The sequence below is a fragment of the Doryrhamphus excisus genome, chromosome 8, assembly GCF_030265055.1.
Source record: "Doryrhamphus excisus isolate RoL2022-K1 chromosome 8, RoL_Dexc_1.0, whole genome shotgun sequence".
Taxonomy (NCBI): domain Eukaryota; kingdom Metazoa; phylum Chordata; class Actinopteri; order Syngnathiformes; family Syngnathidae; genus Doryrhamphus; species Doryrhamphus excisus.
In genome coordinates, this window is record NC_080473.1 from 7,836,553 (window position 1) to 7,856,107 (window position 19,555).

Here is a 19,555-nt window from a genome sequence, read left to right on the forward strand (position 1 = left end):
AAGATACAGTGAAGAAAATAAGTATTTGAACACCCTGCTATTTTGCTATTTCTCCCACTTAGAAATCATGGAGGGGTCTGAAATTTTCATCGTAGGTGCATGTCCACTGTGAGAGAGATAAACTAAAAAGAAAAATCCAGAAATCACAATGCATGATTTTTTTAACAATTTATTTGTGTGATACAGCTGCTAATAAGTATTTGAACACCTGAGAAAATGAATGTTAATATTTGGTACAGTAGCCTTTGTTTGCTATTACAGAGGTCAAACGTTTCCTGTAGTTTTTCACCAGGTTTGCACACACTGCAGGAGGGATCTTGGCCCACTCCTCCACACAGATCTTCTCTAGATCAGTCAGGTTTCTGGGCTGTCGCTGAGAAACACGGAGTTTGAGCTCCCTCCAAAGATTTTCGATTGGGTTCAGGTCTGGAGACTGGCTGGGCCATGCTAGAACCTTGATATGCTTCTTACGGAGCCACTCCTTGGTTTTCCTGGCTGTGTGCTTCGGGTCGTTGTCGTGTTGGAAGACCCAGCCACGACCCATCTTCAATGCTCTGACAGAGGGAAGGAGGTTGTTCCCCAAAATCTCACAATACACGGCCCCAGTCATCCTCTCTTTAATGCAGTGCACTCGTCCTGTCCCATGTGCAGAAAAACACCCCCAAAGCATGATGCTACCACCCCCATGCTTCACAGTAGGGATGGTGTTCTTCGGATTGTACTCTTCATTCTTCTTCCTCCAAACACGCTTATTGGAATTATGACCAAAAAGTTCTATTTTGGTCTCATCTGACCATAAAACTTTCTCCCATGACTCCTCTGTATCATCCAAATGGTCATATGCAAACTTAAGACGGGCCTTGACATGTGCTGGTTTAAGCAGGGGAACCTTTCGTGCCATGCATGATTTCACATCATGACGTCTTAGTGTATTACCTACAGTAACCTTGGAAACGGTGGTCCCAGCTCTTTTCAGGTCATTGACCAAGTCCTGTCGTGTAGTTCTGGGCTGATTCCTCACCTTTCTTAGAATCATTGAGACCCCACGAGGTGATATCTTGCATGGGGCTCCACTCCGATTGAGATTGACCGTCATGTTTAGCTTCTTCCATTTTCTAATGATAGCTCCAACAGTGGACCTTTTTTCACCAAGCTGCTTGGTAATTGCTCCGTAGCCCTTTCCAGCCTTGTGGAGGTGTACAATTTTGTCTCTGGTGTCTTTGGACAGCTCTTTGGTCTTCGCCATGTTACAAGTTAAAGTCTTACTGATTGTATGGGGTGGACAGGTGTCTTTATGCAGCTAACGACCTCAAACAGGTGCATCTGATTCAGGATGATACATGGAGTGCAGGTGGACTTCTAATGGGCAGACTAACAGGTCTTTCAGGGTCAGAATTCTAGGTGATACTCAGGTGTTCAAATACTTATTTGCAGCTGTATCACACAAATAAATTGTTAAAAAATCATGCATTGTGATTTCTGGATTTTTCTTTTTAGTTTATCTCTCTCACAGTGGACATGCACCTACGATGAAAATTTCAGACCCCTCCATGATTTCTAAGTGGGAGAAATAGCAAAATAGCAGGGTGTTCAAATACTTATTTTCTTCACTGTAACTTGCTTTCCCGTCATTATGTCTGATGTCAGCAAATTTTGCAATACCCCAAAAGAAGGGTACCACTGATGGCAAATATGAGAAATATGATTATAACCACGGAACCAAAGATCCAACCAAGATCTCTGCATATTTTGGCGATAGCTAGTTTCTCTTATGTTGACAACCACGATGTGTCGACTTAAACGCCTTCCACTGGATTGCGATGTAGGAAAGCGGTACACATGACTGCTCAGTACACTGAAAAACTTTAGTTTCATGGCGTAATGAAACAAAGACTCGCCTTACACACTTTCCTCTGTCACTCATCCCCCAAGCATCCTCACAGGTAAAGATAACTATTATATTTTCCGGACTATAAGTCACACTTTTTTTTCATAGGTTGGCTGTTCCTGCGACTTATACTCCAGAGCGACTTATAAATGAAAAAAACTGTTTATGTTACATAAACACTGGACATCTTTTCTGTTCATGTTTATTTTTTGTGTAGCTGAATAAGCATTGTGTTAGCATAGCTTACACCTATTCAGCCTGTTCTCTATCCTTTTATTAATGTTAGAACTTGCCTTCCAAGATGACGTAATGTCTGTTTTGGTCAAGTAGTTTGTAAAATAAATTATCCGCAAAAAATGCGACTTATACTCCAGTGTGACTTATGTATGTTTTTTTCTGCCTAATTATGCATTTTTGGCATTGTGCAACTTATACTCCAGTGCGACTTATGTATGTTTTTTTTCTGCCTAATTATGCATTTTTGGCATTGTGCGATTTATACTCCGGAGCGACTAATAGTCCAGAAAATACGGTACATGTCGAGTTGTTGAAGCATTTCCATCCATCCATTCATTCATTTTCTATGCTGCTTATTCTCACCAGGGTCGCGGGGGTTGCTTGAGCCTACGCCAGCTGACATGGGAAGAGAGGACGGGTACACCCCGGACCAGTCCAGCTTCATCTCGTGTGAGATGAGTTTGAGTCCTATTATACAGCGGTTAACTTGAGGAATGTGAAATTTGCTTCGCATATGGACACTTGCAACATTTTGATGTGGAAAGTGGGAGCAGATGCTTGAGTAAGTGTCTCCTATTGTGATGAATGACACCGTGCGAGCTGTATTCCGCTCCTTGTGTTTACATGGAAAACTGCCGCTAATGGATCGTGACCTTCAGAGACTGAAGTGTGTGCTCCTCTTTCTCGTGTACACACTTCTCAGTTGGGTTTTAAATATCTTCACTGAGTGCCGCTCTTCTACAACACACACATATCGTGTGTGTTATGTTGACATAAAATTCCAAAGAGATGGCATCCGCTGAAGGAAAAGCTCATGAAGTGAGTCCATGGTTACCACATTTTATTTTGTCAAGTGTTTGTGTGTCGGTTATCAACATGAAAACTGATGCTCTCATTTAGGAGATATTGGATGTGCTAGATCCAGGACTTGTGTACCAACATGTACACAGTGAGGTACTATGGGGTTATATTGGAAAATGGTAAATTTACGACGGCTATGACCTTTGGCCTTGGGTATGTGGAGGGGGCGGTGTTAGGGTTAATGCAGAACTGAGAAGAGCTAAACATGCTAATCCGTTTGTGCTCGACTATTCTGTTTTGCTGCCACGTTACAAATAAAAGCTTGGTTTCCTTCCTTCCTAAAGAGCTATGCTTTATTCTCCTTCTGACACGTAATTTTACGACTTTTTTCTGGAAATCTCAGAAATTTCATGTAGTTGGTTATCAGGGTTGTACGCATCTTGGAGATTTTGTTGCACTCCACTTTACAGATCTTCAAAACTGCAAAGTTTTGAGGCAGTCGCTCGGCAATTCCAAAGATTTTCTATGACACTCCAGCTTGTTTTTTAAGCCACTCCCTCATTGCTCATGAGGTTCTCATCCAAGATTCTACTCTAAATCTAGTGTGGAATATGTGCTATATTTTTATTTGTTGTCTTTTTTTAGCTAGCATTGTCCATAGTGTGAATGCTTGAATGTCTATATTTGCTCTGTGATTGGCTTTCAACCAGACAGCTGGGATAGGCTCCAGCATACCCGCGACCCTGATGAAGACAAATGGTACAGAAAATTGATGAATCGATGGATGAAGTTGCTGTTTAGAATGACTGGTTTTTTGTTAAAAAAAAAAAAAAAAGCGAGACCCCCCCCAGGCCAGACTTTGTACACCACGTCCCTGATGACTGACCTTTGAATTCTTCGAGTTTGGAAGCGGGGGGGGGCGATATTCCAGTAAATCAGCTTGCCTAGCCCCCCTCCTCATCTCTTGGCTAAGACACATAATACACACATGTGGGGGGTTAACTTCATGCAGGTTGTAAGTAGACAATGGGGGGGGGGGGGGCATACTTCTAATTTTGGTATCGATACCATTCCACATAATTACAGGGCCTGTATTGCTGAAACCGATACCAAGACTGAAATTTTATTAGAATCACTGACTGATTTAGGAATTTTGCGTTTTCTTTGTTAGTGATTATAACCTGGATAAAACATAGGACAAATATTTTATATATTCCTATTTTAATAATTTGTAACTTGCACTATGGTGCGTTGCAAATGCTGAATCGCAAATGATCAGGAATTAAATAGACATAGACAAGAACTACAAAGTATCATTCGATACTTCTACTACTCTTGGTGTCGATGCTAATGATATTTGGATCAATACACCCACCCCAGGGGTTCAGTCTTTTAGGACCAAAAACCAACCATCAGCAAATATTTGCAACCACCCCATTCTCCATTTGCAACCCCCCTCACTCTGACATTTCTCTTTGCATGCCTGCATGTGTGTGTGGTGTGCAACGCAATATATACCGCAGGGTGTAGTGGGGGTTATAATAAATATAAACGTGTGTCCAAGTATTCACACACGCTCGGGCTATCTGGTGTGTGGAATGTTTGCTCTGTTGGGGTCCAGTTACAAAGGGGGAGGGGTCACTTGTCTATCTGTCTCATCCCGACATCCAACATCACAATCATGGGAAAGACGAGACAATGAAAGAGAAATGTTGGTTACTTTAAACAAACAGAGTTATTTCAACCTTTTGTGTTGCAGTTGAAGACATTTTACATTCAATTCCACTGCACAGAAAGCATTTTGTGCTTGGAAAGTTGCAGTATTTATCTTGAAAAAACAATGATAAGAAAGAAGAGGCACAGAGGAGGAAGTCTAGTTTACAACAGAGTGTCCATAGTATGGCTCGAGGGCCACTTTCAGACAGAACTCGATTTATAGATATTACAATTGATTTCTCACTGACAACACAAACTAAGACGTGGATGTTTTGTTCAGTTAGCTTAGCAAATGCAGTGGCACCTCTGTTAGCATCAGTCTAGGTTAGCAATGTCATCTTATCAATACACTGAGTGATTAAGCTGTTTCTTCATGTATTGTTTAATTATCCTTGTTAGTATCTTATTTGCAAGCTTACAAAAACAAACCGGAACAAGCACTCAGAGAGTGCAGGCCTCTGCCAAGAGCCATAGTTCCCCCCCCATATTGTGATTTACGTCATAAATATTAGTTCTACATGTTGAGATTGCTCCTTTTAGCATGCTAGCAATGTTAACATGCATGATAATGTTAAGCATAATAGTGGTAAGTGTGTATATAAGTGTATAGCTATGAAAATGTCTAAAAATGCTACAATGCTTGTTAGCATACTAGCAATGCAGACATGCTAATGTTAGCACGCTAACATGTGGCATAATAGTGCTTATACAGTATATATGAAAACCGCTAAAAATGGCACTATGTTAACGTTAAACATTAGCATGCTAACACCTAGCATAACAGTGATGAGTCTTTATATAAGTGTCTCCCTATGAAAATGGATTAAAATGCTACTATGCTAATGTTAACAAGCTAGCAATGCTAACATGCTAAGACATAGCATGATTGTGCTAAGTGTATGTATGTGTCTACACATGAAAATAGCTAAAAATGCTAGTATGTTAATGTGAGCATGCTAGCAATGCTAACACTTAGCATGATAGCGCAATGTAGAGTTGAGAATTTCAACTTTGGAACTGAATCTAATGAACGTAGTTAGAAGTCTTTGGATCAAAGGGATTTTGCATTCTGAAAAATGGGAATGTTTTGATTTTTTGGAATTTGGAATTGTTTTGGAATTTTTTGGTGAATTGAATATAATATACATAAACATAATATAAAATTGAATATTTTAATGCTTTGGTGTAGGAATGGTCTGAAATGGAAGAGAATGTGGACGTGCCACATTGCACTGCGCTTGGTGGAGGTTATTAAGTTAAAAGTAGCTTAATGTATCGCCTTTATTGATCATTGATATGTATTTATATGCATTATGAATTGTTTATGCATGCAAAACTTTAAACATTTCTTTTGTGGCTTTCTGAAATGAATTAATAGGGTTGACATTGTTTCTTATGGGAAAGTTTAATTCAGTTTGTGTCCCTATCAGTTAGAGTTGGACCTTCTGGAACAAATTAATGACGCTAACCAATATTCCACCCTACCCCGTTGGTTTACACAGTGCTAAGGAATCAACCCGCCTCCATTAGCCCCCTCCCTTAAACTCCAGTTTCTTCACCTCAGCCTTCCTCGCTGCTCCCTCCCCTTCTGCTCCCTCTTCCAGACGAGGAGTGCTCAGCCTGAAAGTTTAAACAAACCCAAGCAGGCGGCACAGAGCTTACACACTCTCTCCCTCTCTCACACACACACACACACACTGTCATCCAGCTGTGATGTGTAAGGCAGAATGAGGCTGAGGTAAGTTGGCTGCAGCTGTTAGTCACCATGACCTCATCGCTGGGTTTTGTGAGACTTGCAAAACTCCTCATAAATGTAATCATGTGAGTCCATCTTTTTTGTTTCTCAGGTACTCTTACAGAGAACACATCCACACCTGAAGAGCAGAAGTGTCTGGAGTAGCGGTAGAACCGAATGAGACATTAAGCAGATCAGTCCTTCGGCCACCATCCTCACCTTCTGACCTCCAGACTGAAAGATCCTCACCAGAAGCGACAGCTGACCTGATGGAAGCAGCAACCCTGGCTGAGATGGGCGACTTGTGTCATGCTCGCTCTTCCACCCCAGACGGGGAGACAGTATGCGAGGCTCTATGCCGGCATGAGAACACCCTGAGGGATGCCATCAGGGAGATTCACATGGATGTCAGTGCCTTTAAGCTTGGTATGGAGCATCGCCTGGAGGAGGCGGTCAGCCTGAGCGGGACTCTCGGACGAGCCGTGGCTCAGCTCCAGCTGGAGAACCACGAGCTCAGGGCTCAACTGCAAGCTCTGACACGACAAGTGGAGCTCCTCGGTGGGATGAAGTGTGATCCCAGCAGCAGTAAGAATCGGCTCAATGACGTCCACACAAACCAGCGGGACATTAAGGAGGCCATCGTTCAGAGTCACACCAGCCCCGCGTCCACCCCTGTCACCTACACATCTTCACCCAGCTCAAGCAGTCCGCCCATCGGGTCAAGAGTTTCCTCCATGGTGACCAGTCCTGGTTCTAGTAGCAGCCCGTCCACTACCCGATTCTCCAGTCGAGCCACATTTGCTCTGTCCAGCAAAACCGTGAGTACTGCATCTGTACACAACATTCCTCCAGCGGTTTTTGGATGTTGCAATTAAGCAACCCCTCACATTCACACAGATTTGGTACAAAAATGTTTAATTTTTATCTCCAAAAATAGGCTGTTTTTTCCCCACTTTTAAACCTCATTCACCATAAGTCTGTAATAATTTTCAGGTAAGATGTACCAGCCCTTAATTTATACATGTTTATGTCTGTATGCTTCACTGTGCTATCACATTTTTCAGCAGTCCATGAACACACCATACTTGTTAAACAGCCAAACCTCGATTTTTGTATTACCCTGTTTATGTATTATTTGTTTTTTTTCCTCAGTTTTTGTATACTGTCTGTTTTTTTGTATGGAACATAACAAATTCCCAAAATCGAGCGCCCAAACAAATTCCCCTATACTTTAGTGACTCACTGTCCGTGCATTTCTTATTGAGTGTGGCCGCTAAATAACCCGCCATGGGGCCAAAGAAAGTTACGAGTGCCAGCGCTTTGATAAAGAAGCAACACCATTGAATTCAATCTCGCCAGGACATACAGGAAGTCCGTACCAACAATAAGCTCTATCCATCCGTTGTTTATAATTATTTTGTGTATGTAAAACGGTGCCTTGGCTGCCACAACTTATTAAATCCATCTCTCCATGGATCATCTTAAATTATCATTCATTGGTGGTGAGTACCAATACATTTTTATTATGCCAGACTTAATATGTAGAGCTTAAACCTGGAATAGGTTGCGAGTAAACAATGGCAATTGAAGAGAGAAGAGGATGGTTTTGTAGCTGAATCTAATCTAATTATGACAACAGTCACTTTTATTGAAAATGCTGATCTGAAATCAGACATGAACAGTACTGTAGTAGGCAAAAGAAAAGTGATTTTAATCATTTATAAGGTTATAAAGTTATTTATAAACTGTCAATAAGGTTACCCTTCTTGGAAGGTGCTAATTACATATCAAAATATAGTTTCTTCTGACACAGTTGCATTGTGTTGTATGTCTTACATTGAATTATATTTGTATTTTTAGCTCAGCTAGTCTTTTCTTGTCCATGGCTTTGTTGATCTACATTGTTGTCGTATTTGTGCTGACCACATTGCGGACAAAAAGTCTATGAAACATGGATGGGATTTTACATACAATAGCAGAGGAGGTTATCCTGTAATTGCAATGCAATTTTCCAGGTTAGGAAATGGCTGCTGTGGTAAAGGGGCAGACTGAGAGTGTATTTGGAGCTACAGTATGTTGTGTTGTAGCAGTCTGGATGACTGTGGTTGGACAGCACAGCTCCATGATGCTTTCAGGTTAATTGTTGCTGCTCCTAAATCTGCTGTTATCAGTCTGCACTGGAAGGCTCATGTGTTGCTTTTTCATTCTCCAATTCATCCGAAGTTCCAGTTTTTGTTTGCTTTTAGAGTATTTTCAAGTCTTCACACTCTTTATTTACTTTATTTACCCTTTATTGTGAATATTGTCAGTTCATTTCCTCCCCTGTTCACACTTGCTTTCATCCATCCATTTTCATTGGCTTATCTGGGTCCCGGTTGCAGGGTATGGAAGTCGAGACTTCCCAGTTTTCAGCCACCGACCTCAGTTCTATCTGGGGGGAACAGGAAGGTGTTCCCAGGCCAATTGTGAGACATTGTCTCTCGACATGTCTATTCCCAGATGAGCCACCTCCTTCTCCGACAGAGACGTGACATTCCAAAGGACCAGATATGGCAAACAAAGACTGTTACCCAGGCTCCCGCCCTCAACTCCCACCCAACATAAATAGCACTGGACCCTTCAGGTGGTGGGATCCGTGGGGGTATGATCCCCCATTTAGGCTTAGCCCACACCACGGGTGAAGCCCCAGCCACGAGGCGCCTAACTGCCTTGCTCCAGGGCATCTCTCACCATGATTTTACTTTTTGCCATCTTCTGTGTGTGCTCTCACGAAAGGCCAATTTGCCTTGGGAGAACCCTACCGGAGGTATATAGACCCCAACAACTTCTCCTAGGGTCACTTGGGTACTCGAACAACTCGGTTGTTGTTCAAGGATCACCATTCAGGTAGCAGTCTAGCGATTACATTTAAAACATTAAAACTGCAAGCAGTGATGAGCGGGCTCGAGCACCCCGACGCGGTCGGGGGTACGCGCGGGTCGGGGGTACGCGCGGGTCGGGGGCGCGCGCTTTTCCGGACGGGCGCGCGGACGCGCCGTACGAAAAACCGCGGCGATGGGATAAGCGGTAAGGGAGTTACGGCACTTGCAATTTTCCGCCAGGAGGGGGCGACGCCGGCGGCGAGGCGGGTGCGTGGTCACGTCCCGTCCGGCGCCCCGAACCGCCATAAAAAAATTTGCGACGATCGGACCGTGCGGTAGGTACTTGCGGCGGATATACGTTTCCGCCTGTGGGTGGCGCTATACAGTCTATGCGCTCACACGGTAACGGACCGGAGGGTACCCTGAACCACCAGAAAAAATTAGGTGCCGATCCAACCGTGCAGAAGGAAGTTACGGCAGATATACATTTTCACCAGTTGGTGGCGCTATAGAGTCTATGTATACACACAGTCATAGACCAGAGGGTACCCCGAACCACCAGAAAAAATTTGGGACTGAGCCGACCATGTGGAAGGAAGTTACAGCTGTTATACATTTCCACCAGTTGGAGGCGCTATAGCGTATGTACACACTGTCATAGACCAGAGGGTACCCCGAACCACCAGAAAAAATTTCGGGCAGATCCAACCATGTGGGAGAAAGTTACGGCAGATATACATTTCCCCCAGTTGGTGGCGCTATACAGTCTATGTACACACACAGTCATAGACCAGAGGGTACCCCAAACAACCAGAAAAATTTTGGGGCCGATGCGACCATGTGGAAGGAAGTTACAGCTGATATACATTTCCACCAGTTGGTGGCGCTATAGTGTATGCACACACACTGTCATAGAGCAGAGGGTACCCCAAACCACCAGAAAAAAATTAGGGCAGATCGGACCAAGTGGGATGAAGTTACGGCAGATATACATTTTCACCAGTTGGTGGCGCTATCGAGTCTATGTACACACACAGTCATAGACTGCAGGGTACCCTAAACCACCAGAAAAAAATTGGGGCAGATCCGACCATGTGGAAGGAAGTTACAGGTGATATACATTTCCACCAGTTGGTGGCGCTGTGTTTTGAACATGGTTTCTGGAGCGTTAGGTGCGTCCCGTCATGATAGACGTCTCCACCGAAAATCATAGTGATACGTGCAACGGGTGGCGAGGGATAATGAATTGAAACTTCTAGGTGGCGCTAGTGTGTCAATTTAGATTGGTGTCACATGGGAGCACCACCAGGGCGCTCAGGCCTGGATTATGACCTTACGTGTAAGATTTCAGCAGCCTGTGACCTTCTGCGGGCAAAATATGAGCCTTCGATGGTCAATGGCGAAGGCTGACCATTCGCCGTGGCCACGCCCACCAAATGTGCTTTACACACATCACAGTCCATCAAATGACATCATCAGTCTGTCAGTCAAACTGTGTATTGACTTTGATGTACATTGCTTCAAGGCAAGACCAGACACCAGGCAGGGCCAGATAAGGTAAAAGTTAAGGTTAAAGTAAAAGTTTGGTGGCGTGCCACGCCCACATCCTAAGTAGCAGCCCAAAATCCTTCGCAATTTAACGTGGGCCATCCGTCTAGTGTTCGTTGATGCTACAACGGACTCATTCGGTCAAACCCCCTAGGAGGAGTTCGTCGAGATACGACCCCTACATCCTCCCCCAAATGGCCGCCGCCACCTAAAATGGCGGACTTCCTGTTGGTTTTAGAACATGGGTTCTTGAGACTTTTTTGTGCGTCCTGTCACGAGTGATGTCTCCTCTGAAAATCATGGCCATACGTGCAACGGGAGGCGAGGGATAATTATTTTAAAACTTGTAGGTGGCGCTAGTGAGTCAATTTGGCTTGGTTTCAAATGGGGGCCCCACCAGGGCCCTCAGGCCTGGAATCTGCCCCCCCTTATGAGTTTTCAAGCACATGCGACCTTCTGCGGGCGAATGATGACCCTTTCTTTGTAAACGGCGAGGCCTGAGCATTCGCCGCCAGGCCACGCCCACCACGTGCGCTTTTCCTGCATCATGGTCCATCAACAGGCTTCACCAGGCTGTCAGGCAGTGACCTTGTGACCTCGGTGTTCATCTGATGAATCTCCTGCCAGAAAAGGCCTCATGTAGATGACACGCCTTTAGCCTGTCGCCAATAGGTGGCGCTGCGACGAAATCAGGAAGTGACCTACGGGGACCTTCGGGGCGGGGCCATGATCACATGTACCAAGTATGATGAAGATCTGACCATGTGGAGGCAAGTTATTCACGTCTACAGTTACGCTCAGCGTGCAAGGCCCGGGCAGATGAAAAAGGGCAAAATTTGGGGGCGTGCCACGCCCACATCGTATGGAATATCCCAAAATCCTTCGCAATTTAACGTCGGCCAGCCGTCTAGTGTCCGTTGATGCAACAACGGACTCATTCGGTCAAACCCCCTAGGAGGAGTTCGTCGAGATACGACCCCAACTTCTGGCCCGAAAAAGGCCGGCGCCATCCAAAATGGCCGACTTCCTGTTCGTTTTACAATATGGGTTCTTGAGACTTTTTGGTCCGTCCTGTCACGATAGACGTCTCCACAAAGTTTCGTGACGATAGGTGAAACTGGTGTCGGGGGCCAATTTTTTCAAAAATAAAAGGTGGCGCTAGAGAGTCAATTTTGGAACATTGTTTTCGGGACCCCCACCAGATCGAAATTTTCGGCAGACCTGACGCGCTTGCAAAATTTGGTGAGTTTTCGGGCATGTTCAGGCCCTCAAAATGGCCGTCGAATCGGCAGAATAATAATAATAATAATAATAATAATAATAATAATTAAAACTGCAAGCAGTGATGAGCGGGCTCGAGCACCCCGACGCGGTCGGGGGTACGTGCGGGTCGGGGGTACACGCGGGTCGGGGGCGCGCGCGTGTACGGACGGGCGCGCGGGCGCACCGTACGAAAAACCGCAACGATGGGATAAGCGGTAAGGGAGTTACGGCACTTGCAATTTTCCGCCCGGAGGGGGCGACGCCGGCGGCGAGGCTGGTGCGCGGTCACGTCCCGTCCGGCGCCCCGAACCGACATAAAAAAATTTGCGACGATCGGACCGTGCGGTAGGTACTTGCGACGGATATACGTTTCCGCCTGTGGGTGGCGCTATACAGTCTAAGCGCCCACACGGTAACGGACCGGAGAGTACCCCGAACCACCAGAAAAAATTAGGTGCCGATCCGACCGTGCGGAAAGAAGTTACGGCAGATATACATTTCCACCAGTTGGTGGCGCTATAGCGTATGTACACACACTGTCATAGACCAGAGGGTTCCCCGAACCACCAGAAAAAAATTCGGGCAGATCCGACCATGTGGGAGGAAGTTACGGCAGATATACATTTCCACCAGTTGGTGGCGCTATAGAGTCTATGGACACGCAGATTCAAAGAGTGGAGGGTGACCCGACCGACCAAAAAAAATTTAGAGACGATCCGACCATGTGGAAGGAAGTTACGGCTATATACATTTCCACCAGTTGGTGGCGCTATAGAGTCTATGTATACACACAGTCATAGACCAGAGGGTACCCCGAACCACCAGAAAAAATTTGGGACCGATCCGACCATGTGGAAGGAAGTTACAGCTGATATACATTTCCACCAGTTGGTGGCGCTATAGTGTATGTACACACACAGTCATAGACCAGAGGGTACCCCGAACCACCAGAAAAAAATTGGGGCAGATCCGACCATGTGGGAGAAAGTTATGGCAGATATAAATTTCCACCAGTTGGTGGTGCTATACAGTCTATGTACACACACAGTCATAGACCAGAGGGTACCCGAAACCACCAGAAAAAATTTGGGGCCGATGCGACCATGTGGAAGGAAGTTACAGCTGATATACATTTCCACCAGTTGGTGGCGCTATAGTGTATGTACACACACTGTCATAGACCAGAGGGTACCCCAAACCACCAGAAAAAAATTTGGGCAGATCGGACCAAGTGGGAGGAAGTGACGGCAGATATACATTTTCACCAGTTGGTGGCGCTATAGAGTCTATGTACACACCCAGTCATAGACTGGAGGGTATCCCAAACCACCAGAAAAAATTTGGGGCAGATCCGACCATGTGGAAGGAAGTTACAGCTAATATACATTGCCACCAATAGGTGGTGCTATACAGTCTATGTACACACAGTATAACAGACCAGAGATTGACCCAACACACCAAAAAAAATTTCAAGACAATCTGACCATGAATCAGGAAGTTATGGCAGATATACATTTCCACCAGTTGGTGGCGCTATAGAGTCCATATACACACACAGTCACAGACTGGAGGGTGACCGAACCCACCCAAAAAATTAGGAGACGATCCGACCATGCGTGAGGAAGTTACAGCAGATATACATTTCCACCAGTTGGTGGCGCTGTGTTTTGAACATGGGTTCTGGAGCGTTAGGTGCGTCCTGTCATGATAGACTTCTCCACCGAAAATCATAGTGATACGTGCAACGGGTGGCGAGGGATAATGATTTGAAACTTCTAGGTGGCGCTAGTGTGTCAATTTAGATTGGTGTCACATGGGAGCACCACCAGGGCGCTCAGGCCTGGATTCTGACCTTACGTGTAAGATTTCAGCAGCCTGTGACCTTCTGCGGGCAAAATATGAGCCTTCGATGGTCAATGGCGAAGGCTGACCATTCGCCGTGGCCACGCCCACCACATGTGCTTTACACACATCACAGTCCATCGACTGACATCATCAGTCTGTCAGTCAAACTGTTTATTGACTTTGATGTACATTGCTTCAAGGCAAGGCCAGACACCAGGCAGGGCCAGATAAGGTAAAAGTTAAGGATAAAGTAAAAGTTTGGTGGCGTGCCACGCCCACATCCTAAGTAGCAGCCCAAAATCCTTCGCAATTTAACGTGGGCCATCCGTCTAGTGTCCGTTGATGCTACAACGGACTCATTCGGTCAAACCCCCTAGGAGGAGTTCGTCGAGATACGACCCCTACATCCTCCCCCAAATGGCCGCCGCCACCTAAAATGGCCGACTTCCTGTTGGTTTTTGAACATGGGTTCTTGAGACTTTTTTGTGCGTCCTGTCATGAGTGATGTCTCCTCCGAAAATCATGCCCATACGTGCAACGGGAGGCGAGGGATAATTATTTTAAAACTTGTAGGTGGCGCTAGTGAGTCAATTTGGCTTGGTTTCAAATGGGGGCCCCACCAGGGCCCTCAGGCCTGGAATCTGCCCCCCCTTATGAGTTTTCAAGCACATGCGACCTTCTGCGGGCGAATGATGACCCTTTCTTTGTAAACGGCGAGGCCTGAGCATTCGCCGCCAGGCCACGCCCACCACGTGCGCTTTTCCTGCATCATGGTCCATCAACAGGCTTCACCAGGCTGTCAGGCAGTGACCTTGTGACCTCGGTGTTCATCTGATGAATCTCCTGCCAGAAAAGGCCTCATGTAGATGACACGCCTTTAGCCTGTCGCCAATAGGTGGCGCTGCGACGAAATCAGGAAGTGACCTACGGGGACCTTCGGGGCGGGGCCATGATCACATGTACCAAGTATGATGAAGATCTGACCATGTGGAGGCAAGTTATTCACGTCTACAGTTACGCTCAGCGTGCAAGGCCCGGGCAGATGAAAAAGGGCAAAATTTGGGGGCGTGCCACGCCCACATCGTATGGAATATCCCAAAATCCTTCGCAATTTAACGTCGGCCAGCCGTCTAGTGTCCGTTGATGCAACAACGGACTCATTCGGTCAAACCCCCTAGGAGGAGTTCGTCGAGATACGACCCCAACTTCTGGCCCGAAAAAGGCCGGCGCCATCCAAAATGGCCGACTTCCTGTTCGTTTTACAATATGGGTTCTTGAGACTTTTTGGTCCGTCCTGTCACGATAGACGTCTCCACAAAGTTTCGTGACGATAGGTGAAACTGGTGTCGGGGGCCAATTTTTTCAAAAATAAAAGGTGGCGCTAGAGAGTCAATTTTGGAACATTGTTTTCGGGACCCCCACCAGATCGAAATTTTCGGCAGACCTGACGCGCTTGCAAAATTTGGTGAGTTTTCGGGCATGTTCAGGCCCTCAAAATGGCCGTCGAATCGGCAGAATAATAATAATAATAATAATAATAATAATAATAATAATTAAAACTGCAAGCAGTGATGAGCGGGCTCGAGCACCCCGACGCGGTCGGGGGTACGCGCGGGTCGGGGGTACGCGCGGGTCGGGGGCGCGCGCGTGACCTGACGGGCGTGCGGACGCGCCGTACGAAAAACCGCGGCGATCGAATAAGCGGTAAGGGAGTTACACACACTGTCATAGACCAGAGGGTACCCCGAACCACCAGAAAAAAATTTGGGCAGATCCGACCATGTGGGAGGAAGTTACGGCAGATATACATTTCCACCAGTTGGTGGCGCTATAGAGTCTATGTACACACAGTATAACAGACCAGCGATTGACCCAACCCAGCCAAAAAAATGTGGAGACGATCCGACCATGCATAAGGAAGTTACGGCAGATATACATTTTCGCCAGTTGGTGGCGCTATACAGTCTATGTACACACACAGTCATAGACCAGAGGGTACCCCAAACCACCAGAAAAAATTTGGGGCCGATCCGACCATGTGGAAGGAAGTTACAGCTGATGTACATTTCCACCAGTTGGTGGCGCTATAGAGTCTATGTACACACTGTATAACAGACCAGAGATTGACCCAACACACCAATAAAAATTTCAAGACAATCTGACCATGAATCAGGAAGTTACGGCAGATATACATTTCCACCAGTTGGTGGCGCTATAGAGTCTATATACACACACAGTCACAGACTGGAGGATGACCGAACCCACCCAAAAAAAATTGGAGACGATCCGACCATGTATAAGGAAGTTACGGCAGATATACATTTCCACCAGTTGGTGGCGCTGTGTTTTGAACATGGTTTCTGGAGCGTTAGGTGCGTCTTGTCATGATAGACGTCTCCACCGAAAATCATAGTGATACGTGCAACGGGTGGCGAGGGATAATGAATTGAAACTTCTAGGTGGCGCTAGTGTGTCAATTTAGATTGGTGTCACATGGGAGCACCACCAGGGCGCTCAGGCCTGGATTCTGACCTTACCTGTAAGATTTCAGCAGCCTGCGACCTTCTGCGGGCGAAATATGAGCCTTCGATGGTCAATGGCGAAGGCTGACCATTCGCCGTGGCCACGCCCACCACATGTGCCTTACACACATCACAGTCCATCAACTGACATCATCAGTCTGTCAGTCAAACTGTGTATTGACTTTGATGTACATTGCTTCAAGGCAAGGCCAGACACCAGGCAGGGCCAGATAAGGTAAAAGTTAAGGTTAAAGTAAAAGTTTGGTGGCGTGCCACGCCCACATCCTAAGTAGCAGCCCAAAATCCTTCGCAATTTAACATGGGCCATCCGTCTAGTGTTCGTTGAACGGACTCATTCGGTCAAACCCCCTAGGAGGAGTTCGTCGAGATACGACCCCTACATCCTCCCCCAAATGGCCGCCGCCACCTAAAATGGCGGACTTCCTGTTGGTTTTTGAACATGGGTTCTTGAGACTTTTTTGTGCGTCCTGTCACGAGTGATGTCTCCTCCGAAAATCATGCCCATACGTGCAACAGGAGGCAAGGGATAATGATTTTAAAACTTGTAGGTGGCGCTAGTGAGTCAATTTGGCTTGGTTTCAAATGGGGGCCCCACCAGGGCCCTCAGGCCTGGAATCTGCCCCCCCTTATGAGTTTTCAAGCACATGCGACCTTCTGCGGGCGAATGATGACCCTTTCTTTGTAAACGGCGAGGCCTGAGCATTCGCCGCCAGGCCACGCCCACCACGTGCGCTTTTCCTGCATCATGGTCCATCAACAGGCTTCACCAGGCTGTCAGGAAGTGACCTTGTGACCTCGGTGTTCATCTGATGAATCTCCTGCCAGAAAAGGCCTCATGTAGATGACACGCCTTTAGCCTGTCGCCAATAGGTGGCGCTGCGACGAAATCAGGAAGTGACCTACGGGGACCTTCGGGGCGGGAACATGATCACATGTACCAAGTATGATGAAGATCTGACCACGTGGAGCCAAGTTATTCACGTCTACAGTTACGCTCAGCGTGCAAGGCCCGGACAGATGAAAAAGGGCAAAATTTGGGGGCGTGCCACGACCACATCGTATGGAATATCCCAAAATCCTTCGCAATTTAACGTGGGCCATCCGTCTAGTGTCCGTTGATGCAACAACGGACTCATTCGGTCAAACCCCCTAGGAGGAGTTCGTCGAGATACGACCCCAACTTCTGGCCCGAAAAAGGCCGGCGCCATCCAAAATGGCCGACTTCCTGTTCGTTTTACAATATGGGTTCTTGAGACTTTTTGGTCCGTCCTGTCACGATAGACGTCTCCACAAAGTTTCGTGACGATAGGTGAAACTGGTGTCGGGGGCCAATTTTTTCAAAAATAAAAGGTGGCGCTAGAGAGTCAATTTTGGAACATTGTTTTCGGGACCCCCACCAGATCGCAATTTTCGGCAGACCTGACGCGCTTGCAAAATTTGGTGAGTTTTCGGGCATGTTCAGGCCCTCAAAATGGCCGTCGAATCGGCAGAATAATAATAATAATAATAATTAAAACTGCAAGCAGTGATGAGCGGGCTCGAGCACCCCGACGCGGTCGGGGGTACGCGCGGGTCGGGGGTACGCGCGGGTCGGGGGCGCGCGCGTGTCCAGACGGGCGCGCGGACGCGCCGTACGAAAAACCGCGGCGATGGGATAAGCGGTAAGGGAGTTACGGCACTTGCAATTTTCCGCCAGGAGGGGGCGACGCCGGCGGCGAGGCGGGTGCGCGGTCACGTCCCGTCCGACGCCCCGAACCGCCATAAGAATATTCGCGACAATCGGACCGTGCGGTAGGTACTTGCGGCGGATATACGTTTCCGCCTGTGGGTGGCGCTATACAGTCTATGCGCCCACACGGTAACGGACCGGAGGGTACCCCGAACCACCAGAAAAAATTAGGTGCCGATCCGACCGTGCGGAAGGAAGTTACGGCTGATATACATTTCCACCAGTTGGTGGCGCTATAGCGTATGTACACACACTGTCATAGACCAGAGGGTACCCCGAACCACCGGAAAAAAATTCGGGCAGATCCGACCATGTGGGAGGAAGTTACGGCAGATATACATTTCCACCAGTTGGTGGCGCTATAGAGTCTATTGACACGCAGATTCAAAGAGTGGAGGGTGACCCGACTGACCAAAAAAAATTAGAGACGATCAGACCATGTGGAAGGAAGTTACAGCTATATACATTTCCACCAGTTGGTGGCGCTATAGAGTCTATGTACACACACAGTCATAGACCAGAGGGTACCCCAAACCACCACAAAAAATTAGGGGCCGATCCGACCATGTGGAAGGTAGTTACAGCTGATATACATTTCCACCAATTGGTGGCGCTATACAGTCTATGTACACACAGTATAACAGACCAGAGATTGACCCAACACACCAAAAAAAAATTCAAGACAATCTGACCATGAATCAGGAAGTTACAGCATATATACATTTCCACCAGTTGGTGGCGCTGTGTTTTGAACATGGGTTCTGAAGCGTTAGGTGCGTCCTGTCATGATAGACGTCTCCACCGAAAACCATAGTGATATGTGCAACGGGTGGCGAGGGATAATGAATTGAAACTTCTAGGTGGCGCTAGTGTGTCAATTTAGATTGGTGTCACATGGGAGCACCACCAGGGCGCTCAGGCCTGGATTATGACCTTACGTGTAAGATTTCAGCAGCCTGTGACCTTCTGCGGGCAAAATATGAGCCTTCGATGGTCAATGGCGAAGGCTGACCAATCGGCGTGGCCACGCCCACCACATGTGCTTTACACACATCACAGTCCATCAACTGACATCATCAGTCTGTCAGTCAAACTGTGTATTGACTTTGATGTACATTGCTTCAAGGCAAGGCCAGACACCAGGCAGGGCCAGATAAGGTAAAAGTTAAGGTTAAAGTAAAGGTTTGGTGGCGTGCCACGCCCACATCCTAAGTAGCAGCCCAAAATCCTTCGCAATTTAACGTGGGCCATCCGTCTAGTGTCCGTTGATGCTACAACGGACTCATTCGGTCAAACCCCCTAGGAGGAGTTCGTCGAGATACGACCCCTACATCCTCCCCCTAATGGCCGCCGCCACCTAAAATGGCGGACTTCCTGTTGGTTTTTGAA

General features: G+C 46.8%; 1 protein-coding gene across 2 annotated transcripts in view; it reads left to right on the forward strand.

Moving 5' to 3' along the window:
- Positions 1-2,407: 2,407 nt before the first annotated feature.
- Positions 2,408-19,555, forward strand: part of smtnl (smoothelin, like) — a 51,579-nt gene continuing 34,431 nt past the window's right edge. The window contains exons 1-2 of one of the 2 annotated variants that reach the window (XM_058079385.1): positions 2,408-2,575; positions 6,490-7,195. In XM_058079385.1, the coding sequence (XP_057935368.1) occupies positions 6,647-7,195 (549 nt within the window). In that variant the 5' untranslated portion in view covers positions 2,408-2,575; positions 6,490-6,646. Of the gene's footprint in view, positions 2,576-6,232; positions 6,381-6,489; positions 7,196-19,555 lie in introns of those variants that run through there. The other variant, XM_058079384.1, reaches the window with a different exon arrangement.